The 26,797-nt window shown below is 35.9% G+C and overlaps 1 protein-coding gene across 2 annotated transcripts in view; it reads left to right on the top strand.

Annotated features, from left to right (window-relative positions):
- Window positions 1-26,797, top strand: part of LOC145256383 (uncharacterized) — a 1,175,042-nt gene that overhangs the window by 98,634 nt on the left and 1,049,611 nt on the right. For both annotated transcript variants that reach the window (XM_080115220.1, XM_080115219.1), the window contains one exon: window positions 20,751-20,908. In XM_080115220.1, coding sequence (XP_079971346.1) covers window positions 20,751-20,908 — 158 coding nt within the window. The remainder of the gene's footprint in view (window positions 1-20,750; window positions 20,909-26,797) is intronic.

Here is a 26,797-nt window from a genome sequence, read left to right as displayed (position 1 = left end):
TAGACAAAATTTAACTTTTATTTTACCGTGCCAATAAATATGATCATCACTGTATATGCACATATATATATATATATATATATATATATATGTTGTGAAGGAACATAACTGGCTATACACCGGTTACAAACTGTATATATATATTGGACTGTTTGGCAGACAGCGGCAGACAAGCAGTCGCAGTAAGACGGATAGTCTTACGTGTTGATTATCAGACTTTCTTCCCCATACTTGTTACTATGTACTTCTATTTACCTTAGGCGAGCAGCCTTACGTTTCTGTATTATAAATAAACCCCATTACACATACCACTCGGTGTAACTCACGTTTGTCTTTATTTCCTAAGTATTTAGGAATATAACAATGGCGACGAAAGGATGTTCTTTCTCTTAACAGAGATAAATTACCGTACCAAGGACTGTGTACAATGCAAGGATTTTTTGTTTTACGAAAAAAACAAACTACACAAGGATTTTTGACCACGTGCGTCAATGAATTTAAAAATTTTTCCTACCTAAAGTAGCGAAAAGTACGGATTTTTCTTCGTAAAGAACTCACAAGAAATTATAGAAACATGTTCAAGGTAAAGTGGAATTTATATTTATTTTGACAAGTAAAAAAAAAAAAAAAAAAAATGGTCGCAAGTTGAATTCGAAACTACACTAAAGGATTACGAGTTTCGAAAGAAAAAATATAAATACAACGACTATTGTACCATTTTATGCCACGTGGGAACGGCAGCTATATATTTTTTTTTTTTTGGAAAATTAATTGTTTGTTATTGCCTTTATATAAATAATTGGAACTATTTGTCGTGGGAAGTAAGAAATATTTTGTGTATGAACTTACGTTGTTGAAAAAAAAAAAAAAAAAAAAAAAAGAATTATTTTACAAAGCCTGTTGAATTACTATGGATGAACTTTGTTGAAACGTGTTGTGTCTGCATATTGCTACTAATTTACGATATACGTAAATTTACGATTTTTCTTTGGAATTATTGTGTAGAATGAGAAAAGACATTTTTGTACTAGAAGCTAACATGGAACAATTAGCAGAGTTAACTAAGGCTCTAGCCCTTAGCATCCAGGAACAGACAAAAATGACTCAACAATTTTTAGCGCAACAACAACAACAACAACAAATTCAACAACAACAGCTACAGCAACAGCTGCAACAACAACAAGAAAGAACACAAAAAACTTTAGAGGCACAACAAGAACAAACAAACATACTACAACGACAAATGTCGACACAGCAAAAGAATTTAGAAAAGCTAATTCTAACGTCGACCGGGAAGAAGACTAATTTTTCTGCCGAGTGTATTTCAAATTCACTAACGGAATTTCGTTACTCCCCGGATACTGGTGTTACTTTCCCTGCATACTACAGAAGATACGAAACAATTTTTACGAAAAGATGTTTAGACTGGACCGATGAGGAAAAAGTTACCCTGCTACTACAAAAACTGGGTACTGATGAAAACACCAAGTATGCAAATCTAATTCTACCAAAAAAACCGGAGGAGGTTTCGTTCGAGGAAACAATTAGTACCTTGTCGAAAATATTTGATAAAAGGGATAGCCTATTTCACTCTAGATACAAATGTTTGAACATTCAGAAGGCAGAAGCTGAAGACTATCTAGAATATGCTTGCACTGTGAACTGTTTATGCGAATCATTTAAATTGAATGAAATTTCCGCAGACCAATTTAAATGTTTAATCTTTGTACAAGGTCTCACAGCACCAAGGGACAAAGATATACGTTCACGGATCCTAACAATTATGGCGGCGGATCCTAACATAACATTGCAAAAAGTCACTGAAGAGTGTCAACGTCTGATTAACATAAAGAAAGACAACACTCGCATTGAAGAGAAAAATATTTTTAAGGTGCAGCAAGTAAAAAGGCAAGGGACCACAAGAAAGTCCAGGTTCCAAGAACACAGGATCCTTAAAGGATACAAAGACCCAAAGCTAAAGTGTAAATGTTGTGGTAGTTTAAGACACAACAATAAGACCTGCTGGTTTAGGAACAAAATATGTTATGAATGTGGTCTCAGAGGTCACAAGGGAACATACTGTGCCCAGAAGAAAAGACAAGGGACCGATAATGTAAATACGCTTCGCATGAATAAAGAAAAAAGCTGCGAAAGACGGAAATATGTTGATGTTCGGTTAAATGGACATCTGGTTACATTGCTTCTGGATAGCGGTGCAGATATTAGTATTATAAATGAAGATATATGGAAAAGGATAGGTCGACCTGAATTAACGAAAACCAGAAAGACGGCGAGAAGTGTGTGCGGCAAAAGATTAGAGTTCAAGGGAGAATTAAAATGCAAAGTGACATTCGCTAACCAGACTCATAAATCCAAAGTGTACGTCGTACCAGGAAAGAATACATGCCTGTTTGGGGTAGATTGGATTGTCCTGTTTAATTTATGGGAGAAACCCATAAATTCGTTTTGTAACGTTTTAACTGCAGAAAAAGCAAACCAAAGGGAAGACTTCCTGAAGGATTTGAAAACTGAATTTCCCAATGTTTTTGCCGAAGGACTAGGACTCTGTATTAAGACAGAGGCAAAATTTGAATTAAAGAAAAATGCCACTCCAGTATTCAAACCTAAAAGGAATGTGCCTTTTTCAGCGATGGACGCAATCGAAAAAGAGTTGGATAGACTTCAACAACTGGAAGTCATTGAAAAAGTTAACCACACAGATTGGGCAAGTCCAACCGTGTATGTAAAGAAAAAAAATAACAGAATAAGGGTCTGTGGAGATTTTTCAACGGGTTTAAATGACTGTCTATTGGACCATAATTATCCCCTTCCGTCCGCAGAAGATCTGTTCTCTAAGCTTAACGGAGGAAAAATTTTTTCTAAGATAGACCTCTCAGATGCTTACTTGCAAATTAAGATCAGCGATGAATGCTCCAAATACTTAGGCATAAATACTCATAAGGGCATTTTTAAGCTAAAGAGGCTTCCTTTTGGATTAAAGGTTGCTCCTGCTATTTTCCAGCAAATTATGGACACGATGCTGGCAGGGTTGGAATTTTCAATGGCCTACCTTGACGATATCCTAATTAAAAGTGAAAATTTGCAAGATCATAAGAAGCATGTAAAAGAAGTATTCAAAAGAATGCAGGAATTTGGGTTTAAATTGAGCCCAGAAAAATGCGATTTTTTTATGAAAAAAATTAAATATCTAGGTCAAATAATCGACAAAGAGGGTCGAAGACCGGATCCACAAAGGCCTGAAGCAATTGAAAAGATGCCTGCTCCAGATTCAGTGACAAAATTAAAATCGTTTTTGGGATTAGTTCAATACTATGCAATTTACATCCCTAACATACATAATTTAAGAGCTCCTCTTAACGAGTTACTGAAAAAGGGTGTTAAATGGAACTGGAATAAGGAATGTGAATCTGCTTTCCAAAATATCAAAAGATGTCTACTGTCAGACTTAGCATTGGCACATTTCAATCCAGAAAAGGAACTAATACTAGCAACGGACGCCAGTGATTACGGTGTTGGCGCTGTATTACTTCACAAGTATGAGGATGGTAGGACAAAAGCTATCGCCCATGCTTCAAGAACGTTGGTTGCAGCGGAGAAAAATTACAGCCAAATAAAAAAAGAGGCAGTAAATGACATTTTCATTAAGAAAATGAAAAATCAATTGGGATGGATAAAAAAAAATAAAAAGGTAGATCAAACAACGCCTTTTTCCATCTGTGAAGATGTGCTCATGTATGGTGAGAGGATCGTAATTCCACTAACGTTACAGAGGAAAATTCTGAAGGAATTTCATACAGGTCATCCGGGCATTTCGAGAATGAAATCCCTTATGAGAGGATATGTGTACTGGCCTGGTATGGACAAGGAAGTTGAAAAATGTGTCAAGACATGCAGAGGATGTCAATTAGCAGCTCGAGATCCTCCAGTAAAAACGACGCCATGGCCAAAGACGGACCTACCCTGGTCACGTCTGCATATTGATTATGCGGGACCTATAAATGGTTATTTTTACTTGATTATTGTAGATTCTTTTTCAAAATGGCCAGAAATATTTAAGTTTAGACATCCAACAGCAAAAAACACTGTGAGTGCGCTTAATGAAATTTTTAGCCGTTTTGGAGTGCCAAAAACCTTAGTGAGCGATAATGGAACAGCATTTACTGCTCATGAATTCAAAGAATTCTGTGACTCACTAAATATTCTACATATGACAACACCTGTGTACCATCCACGATCGAATGGGTTGGCCGAAAAATTTGTAGATACGTTTAAAAGGGCACTTAAGAAAAATCTTACTGCGGACACAGACGAACAATGTATTCAAACATTTTTAGCAATTTACAGGGTGACACCAAATCCTAATAATAATGTCAATTCTTCCCCGGCTGAGCTAATGTTTGCAAGAAAGATAAGATCTGTCTTCGATAGGCTGCTACCAGAGAAAAAGAAAGTTTTCAAAAAAGAAAACCTTAATACCAAGTGCTTCTCCCCAGGTGAAAATGTATATTTCAAAAATTTTCAAAATGGACGAAATCAGTGGGTTGAAGGTATTATCAAAAAAAGGATTGGGAGCATGGTCTATACCATCCAAGGATTAAGTTTTGTCTGCAAAAGACACAGAAATCAAATACGTCCCAGACTGTCTCCAAATGTGGAAGAGACACCAATGGAAACATTGTGCGATATTTTTGATATACCAAAACCAGCGTGTGTACCGCAAACAATGAATATTTCGCCTGAACCGACCATACGGGCTGGACAGAAACCTTTACCCCGGGTAACGCTGACCAGAAGGAAAAGCGCAAGAAAGAGAAAAGTTACCAGGAGATTAAGCCCTGACCCTAAAAGGAAGAGGTATTTAAGCTAAAATCAGGAAGATTTCAGCTTCAGGGGGAGGTGTTGTGAAGGAACATAACTGGCTATACACCGGTTACAAACTGTATATATATATTGGACTGTTTGGCAGACAGCGGCAGACAAGCAGTCGCAGTAAGATGGATAGTCTTACGTGTTGATTATCAGACTTTCTTCCCCATACTTGTTACTATGTACTTCTATTTACCTTAGGCGAGCAGCCTTACGTTTCTGTATTATAAATAAACCCCATTACACATACCACTCGGTGTAACTCACGTTTGTCTTTATTTCCTAAGTATTTAGGAATATAACAATATATATATATATATATGTATATACATATATGTATATACATATATGTACATATGTGCATCCATATATATTTACATATATATACATACATATGTATACATACATATATGCATATATATATACACATATATGTATGAATATATATACATATATATACATATGTATATATATACATATATATACATACATTTATATACATATATATACACATATATACATATGTATATCCATATACATATGTATATACATATATGCGTATACATATGTATATACATATATATGTGTATATACATATATATGTATATATGTATATATACATATATACATACATATATACATATATATACATATGTACATACATATATATATATACATATATACATGTATATATATATACATATATATATATACATATATACATGTATATATATATACATATACATATGTACATACATAGATATATACATATATGTACATATATATACATACATAGATATATACATATATATACAGATATATATACATACATATATATATATATATACAAACACATATATATACATACACATATATATACATACATATATATAGATACATATATGTATGTACATATATATAGATACATATATACATACCTATATATATATATGTACACACATATATATACACATACATGTACATATATATATATATACACATATAAAGTTAATATAAACATGTATAAAGTTTATATATATACATACATATACACATATGTATTCATATATATACATATATATACACATATATATACATATATATACACATATATATACATATATATACATAATTATATATCTACATATATATATGTATACATATATATATGTACACATATATATATGCATGCATATGTATATAGATATGTATATATATACAGATATATATATACATACATATATATACACACATATATACATATGTATATACATACATATACATCTATATACATACATATACATATATATAGATATATATATATATACATCTATATCTATACATATATGTACATATGTATATATACATATATATACACATAAGTATATATACATATATGCGTATACATATAGATATATACGTATATATATGCATATATATACATATATATACACATATATATACGTATATGTTTGCATATATATATACATATATATACATATATACATACATATACATATATATACATATATATTTACATATATATATACATATATATACACACATATATATATATACATATATATACATATAGTTACATATATATATATACATATATGTAGAGATATATATATGCATATATATATATACATACGTATACATATACATATATACATACACTTGTGCCCGATATTATTCATACCCCTCGGATCTTTTAGATTTCTATAAGAATATTGCTCAAACCAGAAGGTAGACAATATTAAAGAGATTTCAAACAATAAATCAAGCATAAGCATTTAATTTAAACTCAACAAATAAATAAATTATGCAAGTTTGAAACATTATACAAAGAAAAACAATAATGGCACTAGTTCAAAATTATTCATACCTCTCTTACTAATAGTCAATAGCATGCCTTTTATTCTTAATAACTGCCTGTAACCGTTTTGGATATTTATCAACAAGGTTTTTACAAGCATCAACACTGATTTTTGACCATTCTTCAATGCAATAGTTCTCCAAATCCCTCAAATTTCTAGGTTTCCGCTTTTTAACCTCAGTTTTCAATATGTGCCAAAGGTTTTCGATAGGGTTCAGGTCGGGACTCTGGCTAGGCCATTCCAAAACATTAATTTGATTATCCTCAAACCATTTCTTGACTATTTTGGCAGTATGTTTTGGATCATTATCCTGTTGAAGGACCCAGTTTGGTCCTAAATGGAGCTTCTCCGCATCCTGTCTAATGTTTTTCTGGAGTATCTCCAAATATTGCTCCTTCTTCATGGTTCCATCTATCTTGACCAAACTACCTGGACCACTAGCCGAAAAGGAGCCCCAAAACATTAGGCTACCACCACCATATTTCACCGTGGGTATGGTGTTCTTTGGGTTGTAAGCTTCTCCTTTCTTCCTCCAAACGTAAGAAGCATCCATATGGCCAAACAATTCAATTTTTGTTTCGTCAGTCCACAAAATACTTGAGAAAACGGACTCTGGAGAATTCACATGGGTCCTAGCAAACTTTAGACGTGCTGCAAGGTGTTTTCCGGTGTGCAATGGAGTCCTTCTTGGTCTTCTTCCTTTCAGACCATTTTCATGCAGAGTCCTTTGCAATGTTCGCCTTGATATTTTTATGCCAGAAGACTCCAGATTTTCTAAAATGTCCTTAGTAGTGGTGGTTGGATTTACATTAACACTTCTTACAATATTCCTGGTGGCTCTAGCAAACAGTTTCCTTTTCCTTCCTCTACCAATCAAGTTGTTTGTTGTGTGGTGGCTCTGGAAGTTTTTGATGATGCTCTGTACTGTTGCTGTAGGGACCTCAAATTTCTTGGAAATTGACTTGTAACCTAAACCATCCTTATGTGAATTCACAATTTTAGTCCTAAGATCATTACTAAGCTCTTTTTTCTTCCCTATTCTAATAATTTTTATTCTTTTATTGGTTTTCAGTTGATATCATTTTAATTTCTGAAAAATGCAAAAAACGAAATGAAATTAATCAAAGGTTGTATAAAAGATTTCAAAATAAGAATCAAACAGGAAACAAACAGTCAGAAACTCGATTAATACTGAAAAAATAAGGGGGTATGATTATTTTTGAACATTGCAGATTTTATAAATAGCTGTATATTTTTTTTATTACAAGTATTGCGAGATTTTAAAATGACGAAAATGATCAGAAGAGGTTTATTAAGAATATGTATCAATATGGACATAAACAATAAATTCTTACAAAGTTACACCTAATAAACTCAATTTTCAAGGGGGGGTATGAATAATATCGGGCACAAGTGTATATACAGATAGAAACATATACAGGTGTATATATGTATATATATATATATATATATATATATTACTGATCTCAAAATTACCAAAAATTACTTGGTTTCCATCAGTTAGAATCCAAACCAAAACATTTAATGCTCCAGCCTATTTCCTACCATTTGTGCTAAAAAACGTAATAGAAATATTACTGAAATAACATTTTGCACTTCAACTTCTTGACATATTTCTGTACATATTCATCAATCCAAACAAAGATGTTACTGCTTAAAGAGGATTATTGGTGCATAATTACTATTTTCTGTTAATTTCAGTGTTATGTTACCAGTAGTGTTAAAGTTTATCGGTTAAATATTTTCACAGAGACATGCACACATACATACATATTCGGTTTTGTTTATATAGATTAAAGTAATATAAAACTATGCCAATATCTTGGAATTTCATTCATAGTGGATGCAGTGAAGAAAAAATATGCAACCCAACGTCAATTTCTATAATAATGCAACAAACAGCAGGAAAAAAATATTAATCAATGGCAATGGGACAAGCTCTTTCTTATTTTCTTTTTCTACAGAAAAAACAAAGATTCTATGAGATACTTTGTATAATTGTGCTGTGAAAAAATATATATGGTAGTACTTTTTCTCACTATACCATATTTTCCGGTATTTAACAATTTGTTGAAAAAAAAGATGGGTAAATGTACACCTGCTCAAATATTATATGATAATCAACCAACATGTCCAAAGATGTTCACCATATTATGCGCATAATGAAATGAAATAGCACTTATTTATATGAGGCATTTCATCTTTTTATACAAAAAATGAAAATATTATTTATTATTAAACATGTAAAGAATGAGAAGAAAAGTATCCTACATCCTCCGTGGTATGCACGATGAGAGCCTTTAGAGATACAACTCGTGAACACTGAGAAGGAAAAGATAAATCACAAGTATATTGAGTCAAGATTTGAAGAACAGAGGAATCTAAGACAAAATATCAGGGTTGCAAGCTTGAAGATGCATTTCTTCTACCAAAAACAAACTAGTGAACCCCTTGACAAATTTGTAACTACGTGAAGACAGCAAGCTCAGAAATGTAATTTCGGTGCTAATGGAATGAATGGAAAAATTATTGTACAAATTATTGTATCAACACCCGTCCAAGGTTTCCAGAAATAAATTTTGAACAAGGCTAAAGGATAGACAGTCAAGGATGCTTTGAAGTTGAGTCAAAGCTATGGAGCAACAGAAAAGAGTATACAGAAACTTAAATCCATTTACATAAGCACTGAAAACACCACAGTCAAGACTGATATCATCAAAACAGTTTGTCTGAACTGCAGATGTAACCACTTTCGAAAACCGAAGGCCCAGTGTCCAGAGAATGCAATGTGTGTGGAAAACGGAGATATTGTATAAAAAAAAAAACAGCCTATAGATCAAACGGATCTCCAAGATTATTTACAACATAACATAACCCAGGACAGATTCTCAGGGACAAAGAAGTGAATGTGTCCGAAAGTCTAGCAAGAATTCAATACCATATCATTCGAATCAATTATAGTTTCATTTTTAGACCTAGACAAACAGGAATGACACAGAGATGAAGCATACAGTCATAGACATCTAGATAAACGGAAGGACCAAATGCAACTTGAAAATAAAGGTTGAGACAAGCGCGCAGGATAACACCCTACCAGTTAGAATATTTCACCAGATGTTTCTAGACCATTTAGATTCAAAGGGATTTCCGATCTTGAACAAGATCAAACCAGAAAGGCCTTCTTTTTGCTTTTCTTCTTTTTATCATTTATCTATGCTTCTATAAATTTAGTTTTTTGTGTATTGATATTCATATTAAAAACACTTTTTTCTATTGGTATTTATTTACTTCCCCATGAAAACAAAATGTGACACAAGGTCGCTTTTAATGTGGGGAAAGCCAGCTCCTCAAAAGAAGGGTAAAAAGGGCACTCAAGTAGGAACTAAAAATAACCATTGTCTCAGTACAGAGGGTTTTCTCTCCATTACCCAAGGACGAATTAACTTAAGTGTAGCATCAGAACAGATACTACACTTTGAGATATGAAATTTTTTATTCAGGTTAAAAATACAATATAAATTCAACACAAACAAAAAAGTTAAGCACAAGGCCAACTCAAAAAGGGGGAAGAATACCGCATTCACCCTTTCGTACTCGGGAACGTCCTACTTAGAACCGAATCGTTTAAAACATTTTTTATTAGCGTATAAAAACAAAAAAAAAAAATAACGATAATGATACAATAATTCATTTGTGTCGAGGGCAGGGGAGGAAAAAATAAAAAAGTGGTTAGTAAGACTCTCCCAACCCCATCTAATTGATTCACTTCGGTTTGTAAAGAAACCTGAGGTCCTGCAGGGACAGTCTCTAAGTGGGGGGGGGGGCCTCTAGATGGGATGAAAGGGAGAAGAGAAAAATTGGTGGGTGGAGGGGAATGTTAGTGAATGATTTATTTCTCTCCAAGATGGGTGAAATTGAGAGGTGTGAGGGGGGCGAAAAGAAAAATTGCAATTAAATATTTTTGTGTGTTAAATGTTTTTGACTCCTGGTGGGGGTATGAAACCAATGATTTCGACGATCGTTTTTATAACCGCAAGTCATGGTGAGCAACCAATGAAAAGCTTCCAAAGTTACTATAAAAATTGTCGAATTTTGGATTCAATCAGTTCTCCGCCATTTTTGTTACTGGCAATTACACTTAGGATTGTACTGCACTGCTTCTTCACCGGCATATTTGTTCAACATAATGTCTCAGCACTTAACAGGTAATGCGCCCAGCCATCGTCTTTTCTTTGACGGTTCAGAATCTAAATTTGAATTGTGGAAGGTAAAATTTCTGGGGTATCTAAGTATTCGGAAACTACACAAAGTGATACAATCTCCAACAGAGAATCCTAACAACCCCGAATTTCTCGAAAAGAACGCGACTGTTTTTGCAAAACTGATTCAATGCTTAGACGATAGAAGTCTGTCTCTGATTATAAGAGATGTCTTGGATAATGGACCGAAAGCATTGAACATATTAAAAGAATATTATTTATCAAAAGGAAACCGAAAATTATATCACTATATACAGAACTAACGTCTCTGAATCGTAACAAGGATGAAACTATTACCGACTACGTTATAAGGGAAGAAACAACCGTCAATGCCTTAAAACTCTCAGGTGAAATAATAAGCGATAGCTTGTTGACATTGTTCAAGTTCGGAATGAAAGATTGCAAACCGCGTACAACTCCCGTTGAAATGGACATAAATAAAAATATAGAGATTGAAACAAAATCAATAAACAATCGATTATACAGAGAAATGATTGGAAGCCTCATCTATTTGATGACCGCAACTAGGCCTGATATATGTTACACTGTAACAAAGCTATCTCAAAACTTATCAAGACCAACAATTAAAGACCTTAATCGTGCAAAACAAATCTTTCGTTATCTAAAAGAAACCAAGGAACAATCTTTAATGTATAAAAAGTCAACATATCCTCTAAATTTAGAAGGATTTTCAGATTCAGATTGAGGTAACTCTGAGGATAGAAAAAGTATAACGGGGTATTGTTTTAGACTGTCAAAGACTGGACCTATGATCTCTTGGAAAACTAAAACCAACAAATTGTTGCCCTTTCTACTTGTGAAGAAGAATTTGTGGCCCTCACCCATTCCGCGCAGGAGGCAATTTTTCTGAACACCCTTCTAAAATCTATTTTAAAACCATATCTAAGTAAAAAACAACATAGTAATTCATTGTGACAACCAGAGTAGTATCTTATTAGCAAATAATTCTATGATTCATCAACGGTCGAAGCATATTGATATCAAATATCATTTCATAAGGGATGAAATAAGGAAAAAATCTATTACTCTTACTTATGTGACGTCCGAGAATAATATAGCCGACATTTTCACTAAGCCTATAAAAAGGATAAAATTAAAACATTTTATAGCCGAACTTTTTAGAATCTAATTATGAATCTCTTTTCAAAAACCCAAAAAGAGAAGCATAAACAGTCGAAATCACACGAAAAAAAAAAAAAAAGATTGTAAATTGTCCTGGGCACGACATTAAACTGCAATCATTTCTATCTTACTAATACAATTAACCAACTAATACCTAACATAATGTTTGCAGTTTTTGTTAAACAACAAACAAACAAAAAATGTATAGTTGTGTGAGTTTGTGTGCATATATGTTTATATATATTTGAATAGGATTCTATTTGTATGTGCATATATATATTTTATGGTCATGTCATGTTATAATATGCTACTGGTAACATGTAACCCAGTACTACCTTTCGGCAACTAAACTGGTTCCCCCACCAGACGTTTGATGAGGAGAGTGGCTAGTCTCCCCGAAGGATTAAAAACAAGACCTTCCAAAGGGCGAATAAACCCTTTTTTGGGGTCAATGGCCAACTAGCATCGTGTATATTTGTGTATATATATATATATATATATATATATATATATATATATTGGGGTGGAGAGGGCTCCCATAAGCCATGGTAAAGGCAACCTTTCTAGGAGAAACAAATCTCTGATTTAAAAAACCATAAAACAGGAGACCAGTGCCCGCATTAAGCTGGTCTGCAGTTTAACTTGTTGCTGGCTATCTTGCTCTTGCTTGTTGCTGGATCTCAACATTTTGAACCATGAGAGAGACTTAGCTAAAACTCTGTAACATCATCTTTGTATAGATACTCCCTCAGGCATTTGGGCTCATCGACATTAAGTGTCTGAGGGAGTGGCACTCGTCAGACAAGACGTTGCAATCATCATCATATATCTATTTGAAAAGTGTTTATTTTATATGTATCAAAAATAAAAAAAACTTTATATGATTTACAAAAATTAAAAAAAAATGGCTTCTTTTTGCACACATTATACCAATATATTAATAATTCTTTTTGACCAATGAGAATAAAGACAAATCCCCCCCCCTAAAAAAATTATTTTATTGGTTTATTTTTATTTGTTCATTTATTTGTTTATTTTTATTTTATTTATTTATTTATTTTTTTCCTTTTCTCAAGTCAAACCAAATTGAATCTGAAAGGATTTTTTCATTATATCAAAAAAGGGGGTGTGTTAAATGTTTTGGCTCCTGATGGTGGGTATGAGACCAATGATTTCGACGATCATTTTTATAACCATAAGTTATGGTGAGCAACCAATGAAAAGCTTCCAAAGTTACTATAAAAATCGTCGAATTTTGGATTCAATCAGTTCACCGCCATTTTTGTTACTGGCAATTACACTTAGGATTGTACTGCACTGCTTCTTCCCCGCCATCTCTGTTCAACATAATGTCTCAGCACTTAGCAGGATGCGTGGGGATCTTGGTGGCTTCCTAATCGGGGAAGGTTAGGGCACTCAATCAGCTAACTAAAAAGCTAAAAGTTAGATCATACTTGACGGAACTGCATGCTCCACACCATAGGTGGGAAATACATATTCAAATTCGGCCCCTTTTCGTACACACAGACTTGTTACATGCATCCATCTTCTGTCAATTACCATGCAATACAACCTTCTTCTATCATATCTGATCTTCACCCGTAGTTGGTGTTTGGTGAAAGTGATCAGATCCTGATCAGAAAAAGATAACACTCCCTAGCCACCTTGCAGTCGTGACACTCAATAATCATTTTATCTTTCCCGGTCCCATGGTGGCCTCACATTGTCAACGACGTTTGATACAGTAATCGGGTGAGGATGCTTGGAATCGATGCAAGCCATCCCCTCACTGACATATAATCAGTATCAGCAAAGTTTGTGGCAATCGAAGAAAGTGTGGTCAGTCGTTTCTACGGCCATTGTTCTACAACAAGGACAAGCAGATGACTTCAAAAACCCCTGAACTGCATTGTATGTTGTTGAGGGAAAGCGCATTTCGGGCCAATCGCCAGGTCAGAGAGAACTCTAAATTGTTCATATGACTTGAACCTGGCGTCCAACTTCATGCGGAGTGAATCTCACTCTGCTTCCAACCCAAATGCGCTCACAGCAAGTTGTCATTGGCCCCATCCCTCACTAGATCCCTGTCGAGTTCCCTATGGGTAGCAGTCTCAAGGTTGCTGGACCTTGGTAATCGTTTTAGTGCAGTTCAGAACTCTTTTAGGAAGGCTGGTTCTCCCTGTAGTCTGCAACAGTTCTTGACAGAGGGGTCGGGAATCAGGTTGGGAAAGGCGGCAGTAATCACGAGGTGCCACAGTTGATCTTCTTGAAGGTAGTGGTTCTTGGCGTCTCGATAACACTCCAATTTCGGCATTCCCAAGTCTGCCTCACACAGACATTGAATACAGACCTGTTTCCACACCTAGTGTTTTCCTCATCCCAAAGAAGCGAGGACAAGAGTTTGACACGAGCTTTTAGGTATTGTGCATGCAGGGGAAGTACAGCCAGTCGTTAAAGGATGAGAGGAAAGATGTACATGGCACACGTTTCAGCTCTACTCTTTAAGGAAAGTTTCCTAGGAAGCCATGAGATGATCGCAGCCTTCACCTTTGACCGTACCTCTGACAAATTCTTTTCAAGCTGGAGAACTGGTCCAAACCACACACTAAGGATCTGAACTGGGCCATCTGTCCAGTTTATGGGCGCCGGGAGGTTTACATTACCACTCCAGGTGCCCAACTGCAGTTTGACCGATTTGCTGCGGTTTATCTTGGTTCCTGTGATTCTTTCATACTGAGTGAACGCCCCTGACATGATTTTGATATCTTAGAAGCTCAACACAAAGACCGTAATATCATCGGTGAACATGGATACTCTGCCATCCAGGCCATCAGGCAGAGCTATTCCACGCAGGGCCGAATTTACCTCCCCACGTCCCAGCTTGCAGAGCCGCGGCTCCAAAGCCAGGACGTAAAGCAGAGATGACAGCAGACCAACCTGATGAACTGACTGAAAGAAAACAAAGGGTTTTGAGCGCTTTCCGTTGACTTGTACAACAGACCAGGGTTGGCGATACATCACGGAGATCTACTTGCAGAAGTCCGGTTTAAAACTGGAGGCCTCTACGATAGATGGTAGGAAGTGATGGTCAACCCTATCGAAAGCTTTGAACTGGTCTAAATTGATCAGGATGGCTTCCATGTTGTCTTCTATCCCTCCCTCTAGGATCATGCAGATCAGCTGCAAGTTGTTCTGAATCGATTTTCCCTTCACAAGTCGCCAATAACAATCTGCAGCTGATTCAACAAGATCTTGGCCAAAATCTTCAACTCTGTGTTTAGCAGAGTTATGGGCCTGTAGTCATCAAATTCTTCCCCACCATGCCCATCACCTTTTCTTAGCAATGTGATCACTCCCTTGGTGACTTGCCCTGGGATGGATCCCAAAGCAAAGCAATGATTGAGGCAAAAACATAGACGACAGCCTCAAATACAGTTCGTATGGCAGACCATCGAGTCCCTACAATCTGTCACAGTTGACTTGCTTCAGTGCAGTAAAAACCTTCTGCTCCGTCATCCGGCTCTTGCAACTAGCCACTGTAGCCACCTCAAGGTGGGGAAAGTCGACTAAATAGTTGCTAAACTCTTGGACCAGAAGATCGAGCTGCTGTGTAAAACGTTCTTGAATGTTCTCGAAACCCTCTGCAGATCTTCTGAGTCGATTCCAAGGTGTGTCCATCCAGATGTTTCACTTTGCCAATGTACTTGTTCGAGCAATGCCTAGAAACCTTGCGACACCCATGTCCGCATCACAGTTGATTGCTTCATTAGCTATCTTTCTAAAACTAGCTCTAACTACTTGACCTTCGTAATGTTTGCTAGTCTCATGTAGAAGGTCTTGCCTAGCTAGTTCCTGACTAAGCCTATCACTCTCCCCCATAGCCGAGGCTAGTTTCTGCTCTAGCTACTTCTTTGTCTTGACCTTATCTAATGTGAAGCGCTGGGCATACTTGACGGAGAATCTTCGAATTTTAGCTTTAAAATCCACCACTTATTCCTGATAATCGCCTCCACTAGTGCCTTTTGAATTAACTCTATTAACTTATCTTGGAAGTCTTCTATCTTCAGAAGGGAGGTATTTAACTTCCAGTACCCTGCTAACTTAGGCCTATTTCCTATCTTCAGATGGGCCATAACTAGTTTATTGTCCATCTGTCCTCACTAAGTGAGCATGAGACAAGATAAGAAGTCTACTTTGCTTCTTCTAACTAACATCCTGTCCAAACGCATCGAGCTGACCAAAGAATTAGACCCTCACGTGAGCAGTGCTGGCACATAAACAACAATCACCTGAAACACAGAATTTTTTATGGCATTCAGATAGGAAGAAATGCTATTGGTTCACGTCCACATCTCCCACCCTGGATGTTCGACCCGAAATCTATCGACCAGACCGCATCTAGCCATCAGATCAGCCAGGCTGGACTCGCATCTCTCTGACCCTCTAGCTTCACCTCCTACCTTGTCTATCTTGGGGTCTAAGATGGCGTTCCAATACACCATTAGTACTACTCGCTTCCAACATGCTACGAACGCATTGAGCACACCAAAGAATGAGACCCTCTTGTGAGCAGTGCTGACACATGAACTGCAATCACCTGAAACACAATCTTTTATGGCAACATCGGCCATGACCAGTCTGCCCTTCGCATCCCTATGAACATTGTCAACTGTCGAGAGCAGGGTACGTTTCACCAGCAAGAAGACTCGCTTCCCCCGTAGGCTGCCATATGCTGAGAAAACATCAAAATCTTGGGCCAACACCTGGCAGTCCACAGAAGAAACGAAATGTGTCTCCTGACTTGCAACCACATCTACTTCCAGAGACAAGAGGTTGTGTTGGAGATGAGCTGTCCGGCCCAATGATCTCAAGCCCCTCGCATTCAAACTAGCCAAATTCAAAGCCATAGTACCTACTTTTAAAGTGTGTCACACTCAACTCTGAAGTCGGACGGTAAAAGGACACTGATGTTGTATGCAGTGCTCAAGGTGGTCAGGTTTTTCATGTCCTAACATTCTCTCACAATGCCACCGACACCCAAAGGAAAAGTCAGTTTGAGCGCCCTATAGAGTGATGAATGAACCAACACTGGGACCCTTCCCTTGCATTGTTTTGACAGTTCGTCCAGGGAAAGGTCGTTTTTCTTAATGAGTTCCATTTCTGGAACGATTCCTTCAGCAGCCTCCAGAATTCTCCACAAATCGGTCTTGCAGACCTCTGAAAGCCTGACAAAAGTTTTTAGAAGTGACACGTCCAAGAAATTGGAGAGGACATTAACGTCTTTTCACCCTATCTGTTGGCAATCCAGCAGAGGGTTTAAATTTTTTCTCTGCCGGTGTGGTAAATCCGTTGTCACAGATAGGGGGAGGGTCTACAAAACACAGTTTCTCCCTATTTTTAAGGGGGAGGGTCCATGTTGGAGTAAGCCCGTGAGCTGGAGAAGCTGAAGAGTCTCTCCTCCTTCTCCTGGGATTCATCCATTTCTTTTTGGGGTGGTAGCTCAGATTGCATTGGTGTGGAGACTGGTGTTTGTGAGGTGCCTGGTGTTGGTGCAATGTCTGGTGTTGGGGTGGAAGTGGGTTTTGTTATTGTTAGGGGTGATGTATGCTCACAGGGGGTGGGAGTCATCTTTTCTTCTCCTTTCATTCTTTTACTTTTCCTTTTCTTTCTTTCGAATGATCTAGGGAGTGGTGAGATTGGGTTCCTCTCCCTACCGATGGTGGATTCATCCTTAGTGAAGTAGTCTTTTCTCTGCTTGGTCCCTGTCTCAATTGTTGTGGAGACCGTTAGTTGTTGCTGCACCTGTTATTGGTACTGTTGTTGCTCTGAAAGGTGCGGCTGTTGTTGATGCGCCATCTGCTGTCGATGCTGTTGTTCCTGCTTCGGTGGCTTCAGCTGTTGCTGTTTTTTTTTCTGCTGCAGCGGTTGTTGTTCTTGCAGCTGCTTCTACGGCTTCAGCTGCGGCAGCTGTTGTTGTTGCTGTGGCTGCTTCAGCGGCTTTGGCTGCTGCTGTTTTTGCTGCTGCAGTGGTTGTTGTTGTTGTAGCTACTTTTGTGGCGTATGCTGTGGCAGCTGTTGTTGCTACAGCTGCTTTGGTAGCTTCAGCTGCTGCTGCTGCTGTTCCTGCTGCTGTGGAGGCTGTTGTTGTTGTTACTGCCTCGATTGTTAGGTTTGTGGTGGGACAGTGGCGGATGGGGTTGTGGGCTTCCATTTCCATCACCATGCTCCATTCCTCCCTCTTGGCCTCCTGCACGGTTCTGTATTTTCCTCAGGCCAAGAAAGGAAAAAGGCAAGGTTTTTGTATATTTATTAAAAAAGAAAATGCAACTTTGTTAAATATGGGCCGTGGAAATTCATTCATCTGCAAAAGATATAGCAAATTTGCATATTCTTTTAAGCATTTTAATTATTCCCTATTAGTTTTTTCGTGGGATGATCATCTTTAGTTAACTATTATGTGTAATTATATCCATGCAGATATTCTATATGATTTATACTCGCATAATATTTATGTAAAAAACCTATTTCTATATATATTTATGCATGTGTGTATATATTTGTTTAAAAAATTTTGCCTACTAAACTCCTCTGTCAGGTTTTAGCCTACAGACATGAAACTTAATATGTAGAGTATTTTAACCCATGTTAAATTTTATATTTGGGTTCTAGCTGGGGAAAATCGGTGTAAAAGTGTGAAAATTAAAAAAATGGAATTTGCCAGGTGAAGGTTAAACGACAGCATTACGAATATGCACTCATAATGTAATAGAATTAAAACATGAACCAATAGTGGTCCATGTTTTAATTTTTAGTTTGCAGCAAACATTTCTTCATAGGTCAGGCATTAACGTCAAAGGAAAAAGTAAATAGTGAGTTAAATGTTTTGATTTTGATTCTTAGTGGTGGCACATGAGTCATTTTTTTTTTTAAACTTTTTAAATCATTACTATATATTGGGTCCAATATAATATAATAATAAATATAATAATAAATATAAAACCTGCATTAATCAAAATATGATATTTAAGCATATTTTACGACCGGTCTTATATAATCCTTTTACATTTCTTTTTGGACATTGTTAGTTACTACTACTACCACCACTACCAAGTTTATTTTCTCCTGCAACCACCTCATTCACCCTTTCTACCACCACCTAAAACATTCCATATACAAAAACGATGTTGAACTATTATGGGGATGGGAATTAAATATATTTTATATTTGTTTATTTTCCTGTTAACATTGTTTACTTTACAGTGAATTCTATATTTTGTTTCTTGCTGTTCCAGGATTAAAACATTGAACTCTTTCATATTGAGTCATTTCTTTAGAATTTTATATCAGGTGGTTGTATAGAAAGGGTGTTAAACACAAGAGATATAACTCTGTTAGATAAAGTGAAATAAACATAAATTGAAGACAATTTGAGATGCTGAAACGTACTCAACTTATAAGACAGTTGAGTTAACAATTCATCAAAGTTGGGTTTGTTTTAGCGTCCTGGTATATAAAAAAAAAAAACAAACAAACAAAAAACAAATAAATTTCTTAGTAAAATGAAGTTATCTCCTTCAGCACAATGATGAATTCTAAAAGGAAAAAATACTCTAATTGAAGTACGGTTGAATATATTAAATAAAAAATAAATAAGTAAAGTATTTTTACACGCGTCCTTAAACTTTATCTTTCACCTTTAACCAAATCCACCCTGACAATTTTTAGACGATTTTCCGGATTATTCTAGCGTTTTAGGGCAATTATTTAAGTGATAGAAAGTTAATGAAAGATGGATCACTTGATGAGTTAATTGCAAATTACGGATAATTTAGAACAATTAAAATGGAAGGTTTTTCTCAAAACAGGAATATTTTAGCATGGTTATTTTATGTGATTAAAATATATAGAACAGAAGCTTTAGGGAACCAAATGTTGATCAATGCAGATTTAGCTCAGTGATTTTTGCCAGAGTATTTTAAAATTTCCTATGTAGTTGGGAGTTAAATTCAGTGTCGGTTTTTTAAAAACAACGCTAGGCTTGGAAGTCAGTGATTTTTCAGATAACCTCCACCTCCTGTTGTAGCAGTCACCAAGAATCTCCGACCCAACAAAAACAACAACAACAAAAAATAAAACACAATGCCAAACAAAAATGAAGTATTATTAAAACGCATGAAGATATATCAGAACAGTAAATAATTTTTGAAAATTTAAATCCAATATATAGTTAATAGTTTGACATGGAGCAACAATAATGATAACTACATGAAAATATGAAAGGATGTGTGGCTCCATGTAATAAATCTAAAAACAAGATGGAATAGATGAGGGGAAGAGGACAACAAATTCCTAGTTCATATGTCCAAAGATTTTCTCCAAATTTTGAGATAATTTAAATATGTGTATCATTTTTGTGAATTTCAATTTAAAATGCTTTTCAAAAAAATATTCTACTTTTTTCATTTTCTTCAAAGATATTTTTGGAGGTACTTTTCTTATTCTTTATTTTTTTAACGGTTTTCTAAAAAGCATCTAAAGAATTTTAAAATTGTTTTTTCAGTTGAACAACTTCTTCCTGAGATTCCCAAACTGCATTCGAAATTTCTTTCCTTGACTTCAGTTCAGTTGAACTGGCACAGCCAATCATTGGATTCAAATGAAGTCGAATATTTGATCCAGAGAAATGACGATGGATTGAACTGGATTGAAGAGAAAAAGGTAACAGTAAATACGATTCATTTATGTAATCCTGGCTTTCAGTTGTGATCAAATTTGTTCTTTCTTTAGATTGCCAAAGGCAAACCTTCTTGAATGGGCAATTTTTCCCCATCCAAACTTTTTGAGGCAGCTGAACCCCTTCACTCCCTTCCTTATTTGAACTTGTATTCTGTGCGAGCCTTTTCTAGTCTCGCACAAAAACACACATTCACATTATGTCATATACATATGCGCACACAAACATACGCACCCACGTCCACACTCGTACATATATTTACGTTCGCGTACATATACTCACATTCACGTGTATATACACACACGCTAACGCACACATATGTACTCACACACGCACACACAAACGCACACATGGACGACGTCACTTCCGCTTTCTAAGGAAATATACACATGCGCAAATGACCACCGGAAACGAGTATAAAAGAGAGAGCAACAAGCGGCTCCTTCTTTTAGAACCAGCTTTCGACCAGAGAGGTTGGGCTAACCAGCCGCTTCCCTTTCAGGAGGCGCACGCTCGCACGCGTTTCACGTCCCCTGCGACTATGTATGGGGCATGAGCTAACAGACCGTATGTACACATTCACACTCTTTTTCTCTTGATCTACTACTGGTCCCTGAGAACACCTTCGCGTAGCTGACTGCTGACTGATGTCAACTCTCTATCCTCTTCTTTGTCTACACGCTGGACCATCATTCTAATTTCCACTACAACACTCATTTCTCTTCCCACATGCGAACAAACGATAGTGACCCGAACTTGAGATGAACACACATTTCCTATCCTTTCTACAACACCAGTCCCACAACGAACATTGGTTACACATGCGCGGACATAAACACATGCTATATCTAAAACATTCTTTCAACAGTAAATAAACAACATAGAGTTTGACAAAAAAACTTAATTGCATAGAAGTTGACAAAAAAACTTAATTGCATAGAGTTTGACAAATAAACTTAATTGCATAGAAGTTGACAAAAAAACTTAATTGCATAGAGTTTGACAAATAAACTTAATTGCATAGAGTTTGACAAATAAACTTAATTGCATAGAGTTTGAAAAATAAACTTAATTGCATAGAGTTTGACAAATAAATTTAATTGCATAGAGTTTGACAAATAAACTTAATTGCATAGAGTTTGAAAAATAAACTTAATTGCATAGAGTTTGACAAAAAAACTTAATTGCATAGAGTTTGACAAATAAACTTAATTGCATAGAGTTTGACAAATAAACTTAATTGCATAGAGTTTGACAAATAAACTTAATTGCATAGAGTTTGACAAATAAACTTAATTGCATAGAGTTTGACAAATAAACTTAATTGCATAGAGTTTGACAAATAAACTTAATTGCATAGAGTTTGACAAATAAACTTAATTGCATAGAGTTTGACAAATAAACTTAATTGCATAGAGTTTGACAAAAAACTTAATTGCATAGAGTTTGACAAAAAAACTTAATTGTATAGAGTTTGACAAAAAAACTTAATTGCATAGAGTTTGACAAAAAAACTTAATTGCATAGAGTTTGACAAATAAACTTAATTGCATAGAGTTTGACAAATAAACTTGATTGCATAGAGTTTGACAAATAAACTTGATTGCATAGAGTTTGACAAATAAACTTAATTGCATAGCGTTTGACAAATAAACTTAATTGCATAGCGTTTGACAAATAAACTTAATTGCATAGTTTGACAAATAAACTTAATTGCATAGAGTTTGACAAATAAACGTAATTGCATAGAGTTTGACAAATAAACTTAATTGCATAGAGTTTGACAAATAAATTTAATTGCATAGAGTTTGAAAAATAAACTTAATTGCATAGAGTTTGACAAAAAAACTTGATTGATTGACTAAAATAGCTTCTCATCAATGTATAAGAATGTGTCTAAAAATCAATCAGCAAATATATAAAAAAAAATAGTTTGCTGAAAATAATTGAATTGAAAGTAAGCGTTTATTTTGTAAATTTAGTGAATTCAAAATATGTGTTTTTCATTTTTAATTTTGTATGGATGTTTGCAAACTTCCCATGTAGATGTCCACACTTGCCAAATTGTATAAATTAAACTTAATTGCATAGAGTTTGACAAAAAAACTTGATTGATTGACTAAAATAGCTTCTCATCAATGTATAAGAATGTGTCTAAAAATCAATCAGCAAATATATAAAAAAAAAATAGTTTGCTGAAAATAATTGAATTGAAAGTAAGCTTTATTTTGTAAATTTAGTGAATTCAAAATATGTGTTTTTCATTTTTAATTTTGTATGAATGTTTGCAAACTTCCCATGTAGATGTCCACACTTGCCAAATTTTATTGTGGGATTAATTTTGTTATTGCACTTGTTTTGTTATGAAGTTCACTAATACTAATTACTTAGAGTTACTATCACTAGAAAATGGACCTTGGTTTTACTTTCGCCTCCTCCATTTTGTCTTTCAGCCCACATATTCAATGCTTCACGGTAAAAGGTAAAAAATTGCAGTTTTCTGATTCGGCTATTGCTTTGAATGCATGATATGTGGAGATTTTTAATCCTTTCGTTCATCATCATTCAACCTCATTAACTCTCAATGTTTTTAGTCTTAATAAGTGTTAACTCACCAAAAAAAACAACAACAAAAAGCTTACTTGGATTTATTATGTCATAATCACAGTGCCATATCAGTTTCAATGAAATTACCAAAGATAAGCGCCATTGAGCCTGGTTAGTAGTAAATGGGTGACCAATTGAAAATACTAGGTGTTGTACATTGAAAAACTTTCTGGTTATCCCGGCATTGTTGATAGTCATTATGGGCTTCTCCTTATCACTGAAATCAAGCAATGCCAATTCAGGAGAGGTGTGGTTGAAGATTGCACAACTCTTACTTCATAATAGACTCCCCATGCAGACACTCTTACAGGAACTATCCATTGTCTCTTGAGACTGAAGAGAGATTTGCTACTGCTGTTTGTTTGAGCATCAGTCATGATGATAATCTTTTTTCGTATTTGTTTCCCACATTCTATTAAAAATTCTTTCTAGGATATCGAGTACTTACAGGAAGGAACCAAGCATTCCTAAGTGAAAGTGTTTCTGCAGAACAAACACGGTTCAAACTTGGAACACCCAGATTGTCAGTCCACATTTTTACCCACTGAGACACCATCATCTCCATGCTGCTGTTTGCTGTCATGAGAAAAAAGGCCAAATCAAACTTGTTTCTTTTAACCACCGAACATAGAGATCAGTGAAAAAAATAAGCAGAAATGTGTGAGTTATCTCCCATGAGTGATGTTTCTAACAAAGGATAGGTGGAGAAAATGCTGTCCTTCAAGTGGACAGTTTTGCATGAGTAGTAAGTGCAGGGAACCTTCTGAGATAGTTCTTCTTTCTATTTCTACTCCTGCTCCTGTTGCCATGTCACTAACAAGGGTGCTGGGTGCAAAGGTTTTAAACTAGACTGGCATTATCCACCTGATAGGGACTATCAGGTGGATAATGGTGTGACTCCCAAGGAGGTTGTCCTATCAGCAGGTGCAAAGTATGGGGCTGCTGTATTGCCATGAAGTGAATGGAGTCTGAACCATAGAAGTCTCTGGTGGGATCTCTGATGCCATATTATTGGGAACCGTTAAGGATTTTTCATCATCAATGGTTAACAAAAAATCCTTATTTTCCCTTTTTCACTTTCTTTCATTTTTGTTTTCACTTTCTTTCATTTTTTTTTCACTTTTTTTTACTTTATTTCACTTTTTTTTCACTTTTTTCACTTTTCTTTCATTCTTGCAATTTTTTTTAACTTCTTTCATTTTCTTTCACCATTTTCACTTTCTTTCACTTTCTGTCACTCCATACTCTTCTCCAAATAATTCTGCTAACCTTTTTCACAAAATTTTTTTTTTTTTTCACATGGAGGTCACCACTTATCAAGGCCTAGAAGCCACTCGGGGATAAGGATTATTGCATGTACAGTAATCAATGGGATAGTATCGTTGTAATCATTAGTATTGGAGTTTTGATAAAGTGTCTTACTTAAGGGGGCGGTTCATCAGGAATTTGTTTATGTTGGACTTGAAGACATCCAAGTTGTAGTCAGGTGGAAAACAGGCTAACGCAACAGAGTTCCATAGGCGTGTACTTCTAAGAAAGAAGCTTTGTTCATGGAATCTACGTTTTGATTTAGGCACAGATAAAGAGTGAGGAAAATTATTGACAGTGGTTTCAGCTAGACGGGTGTTTATTGTGAAAGATTGGCGAGGGCGGACCATAGATTGGAGCTCAGACGAGCACTTGCCATGAAAATAACGATAAAACAAAGAGAGGCTCATAACGTCTCTTCTGTGGGAGAGAGGTTGAAGGGAAGAGAAAAGGGCATCCCCCACTAAGCCACGAAGTCTATTTTGTACTCTGTCAAGGAAGGATATGCTGGTTTTAGCAGCTCCTGCCCAGATGTGGCAGCAGTACTCCATCCTTGGCTTTTATATAGATAGAAAATGGCATCAGCAGTGAGATATCTTCTGGAGCGGTAGAAGGACCCCACCATTTTCCCAGTGACCTTGGCCACAGACGATGTATGTGTTCTACTACAGATCAGGAGTAAAGGTCAAACCCAGAAGCTTGTCAAAACACGAGAGCCATCTATTTCAATTAATGCTAGATGGGGATCAGAGCGTTGGTGGTGTAAAGATAGGAGCTTGGTTTTAGATGCATTAAATGTAACCAACCACCTCTTCCTCCACTGTACCACACACTCAAAATCAGAAGAGAGAGAATAAGAGAGAACTTTGTCATTTATGACCTTTGATGTGTTGCCATAGATGGTCTTGTCATCAGCATAGATGTCAATGAATGATTTAAGTATGTGTTTTGGGAGATCATTAATGTAGATCAGAAAAAGAATTGGGCCCAGGATGGACCCCTGAGTGACCCCAGCATTAATACTATGGGCTTCTGGTTTCTGCCCATCAACCAATACTTTTATGAGCCTATCAGAGAGAAATAATTTAAATATTTCCAGTTATACTATAGCTGGAAATCTTGTGAAGCAGGCCTTTATGCCATACTTTATCGAAGGCCTTTGATATGTCAAGAGCAATTGCCTTAGAAAGGAAGCCTTTGTCAAGAGATTCACTAATCCTATGAGATATAACCGTTAGCACAACTGCTGTAGATCTAGTAGAACAGAAACCATTATTGCGTGTCACTAAGAAGGTTATTTCTGCTGAGGTGGTTGATTACTTCTCTATTTAATATGGATCCCAGCAGCTTACTCAGGACACACAGGAAACTTATTGGTATGTACTGAGAGGGAGATGATTTATCACCTGAATTCTTAAATGCAGGGCATACTGATGAGGTTTTCCCGGGTATTGGAAAGCACTTCTTAAGGCAATACTTCAAAAGTTTTGTAAGTATGGTGGCAAGTTCTAGTTGAAGCTTTTTCAACACTATAATTGGAATGCCATCAGGGCCAGTTGCTTTACTGGAATCAAGGTTCTTGATTAGCTTGATGACCTCACGCACAGATATTTGTATGTTGCATAGCATGTTGTCCGTTACAGTATTAACACTAGCATGTCTCAAGGATCCATCTTGGATTCAACTCTTTTCCTGATAGTCATCAACGATCTCCCAAATTACATTCTTCACTCATTCATCGACATATCTAAGGTATTTGATACTACGACAATACTACCATCTATGGCAATACTTCAAAAGTTGGCAATGACCAAATAATACAATTATTAGGTGTTATATTTTTGAGAGTTGTTAGCTTGAGAGAGAGAGAGAGAGAGAGAGAGAGAGAGAGAGAGAGAGAGAGAGAGAGATTGTATGTAAATGAAGCGAAAAAAGAAAGTGGCTAAACAACCATTTGT

The sequence above is a fragment of the Euprymna scolopes genome, chromosome 32 (genome assembly GCF_053919585.1).
Source record: "Euprymna scolopes isolate OS-2025 chromosome 32, ASM5391958v1, whole genome shotgun sequence".
NCBI lineage: Eukaryota > Metazoa > Mollusca > Cephalopoda > Sepiida > Sepiolidae > Euprymna > Euprymna scolopes.
This window is presented reverse-complemented; position numbering and strand designations above follow the sequence as displayed.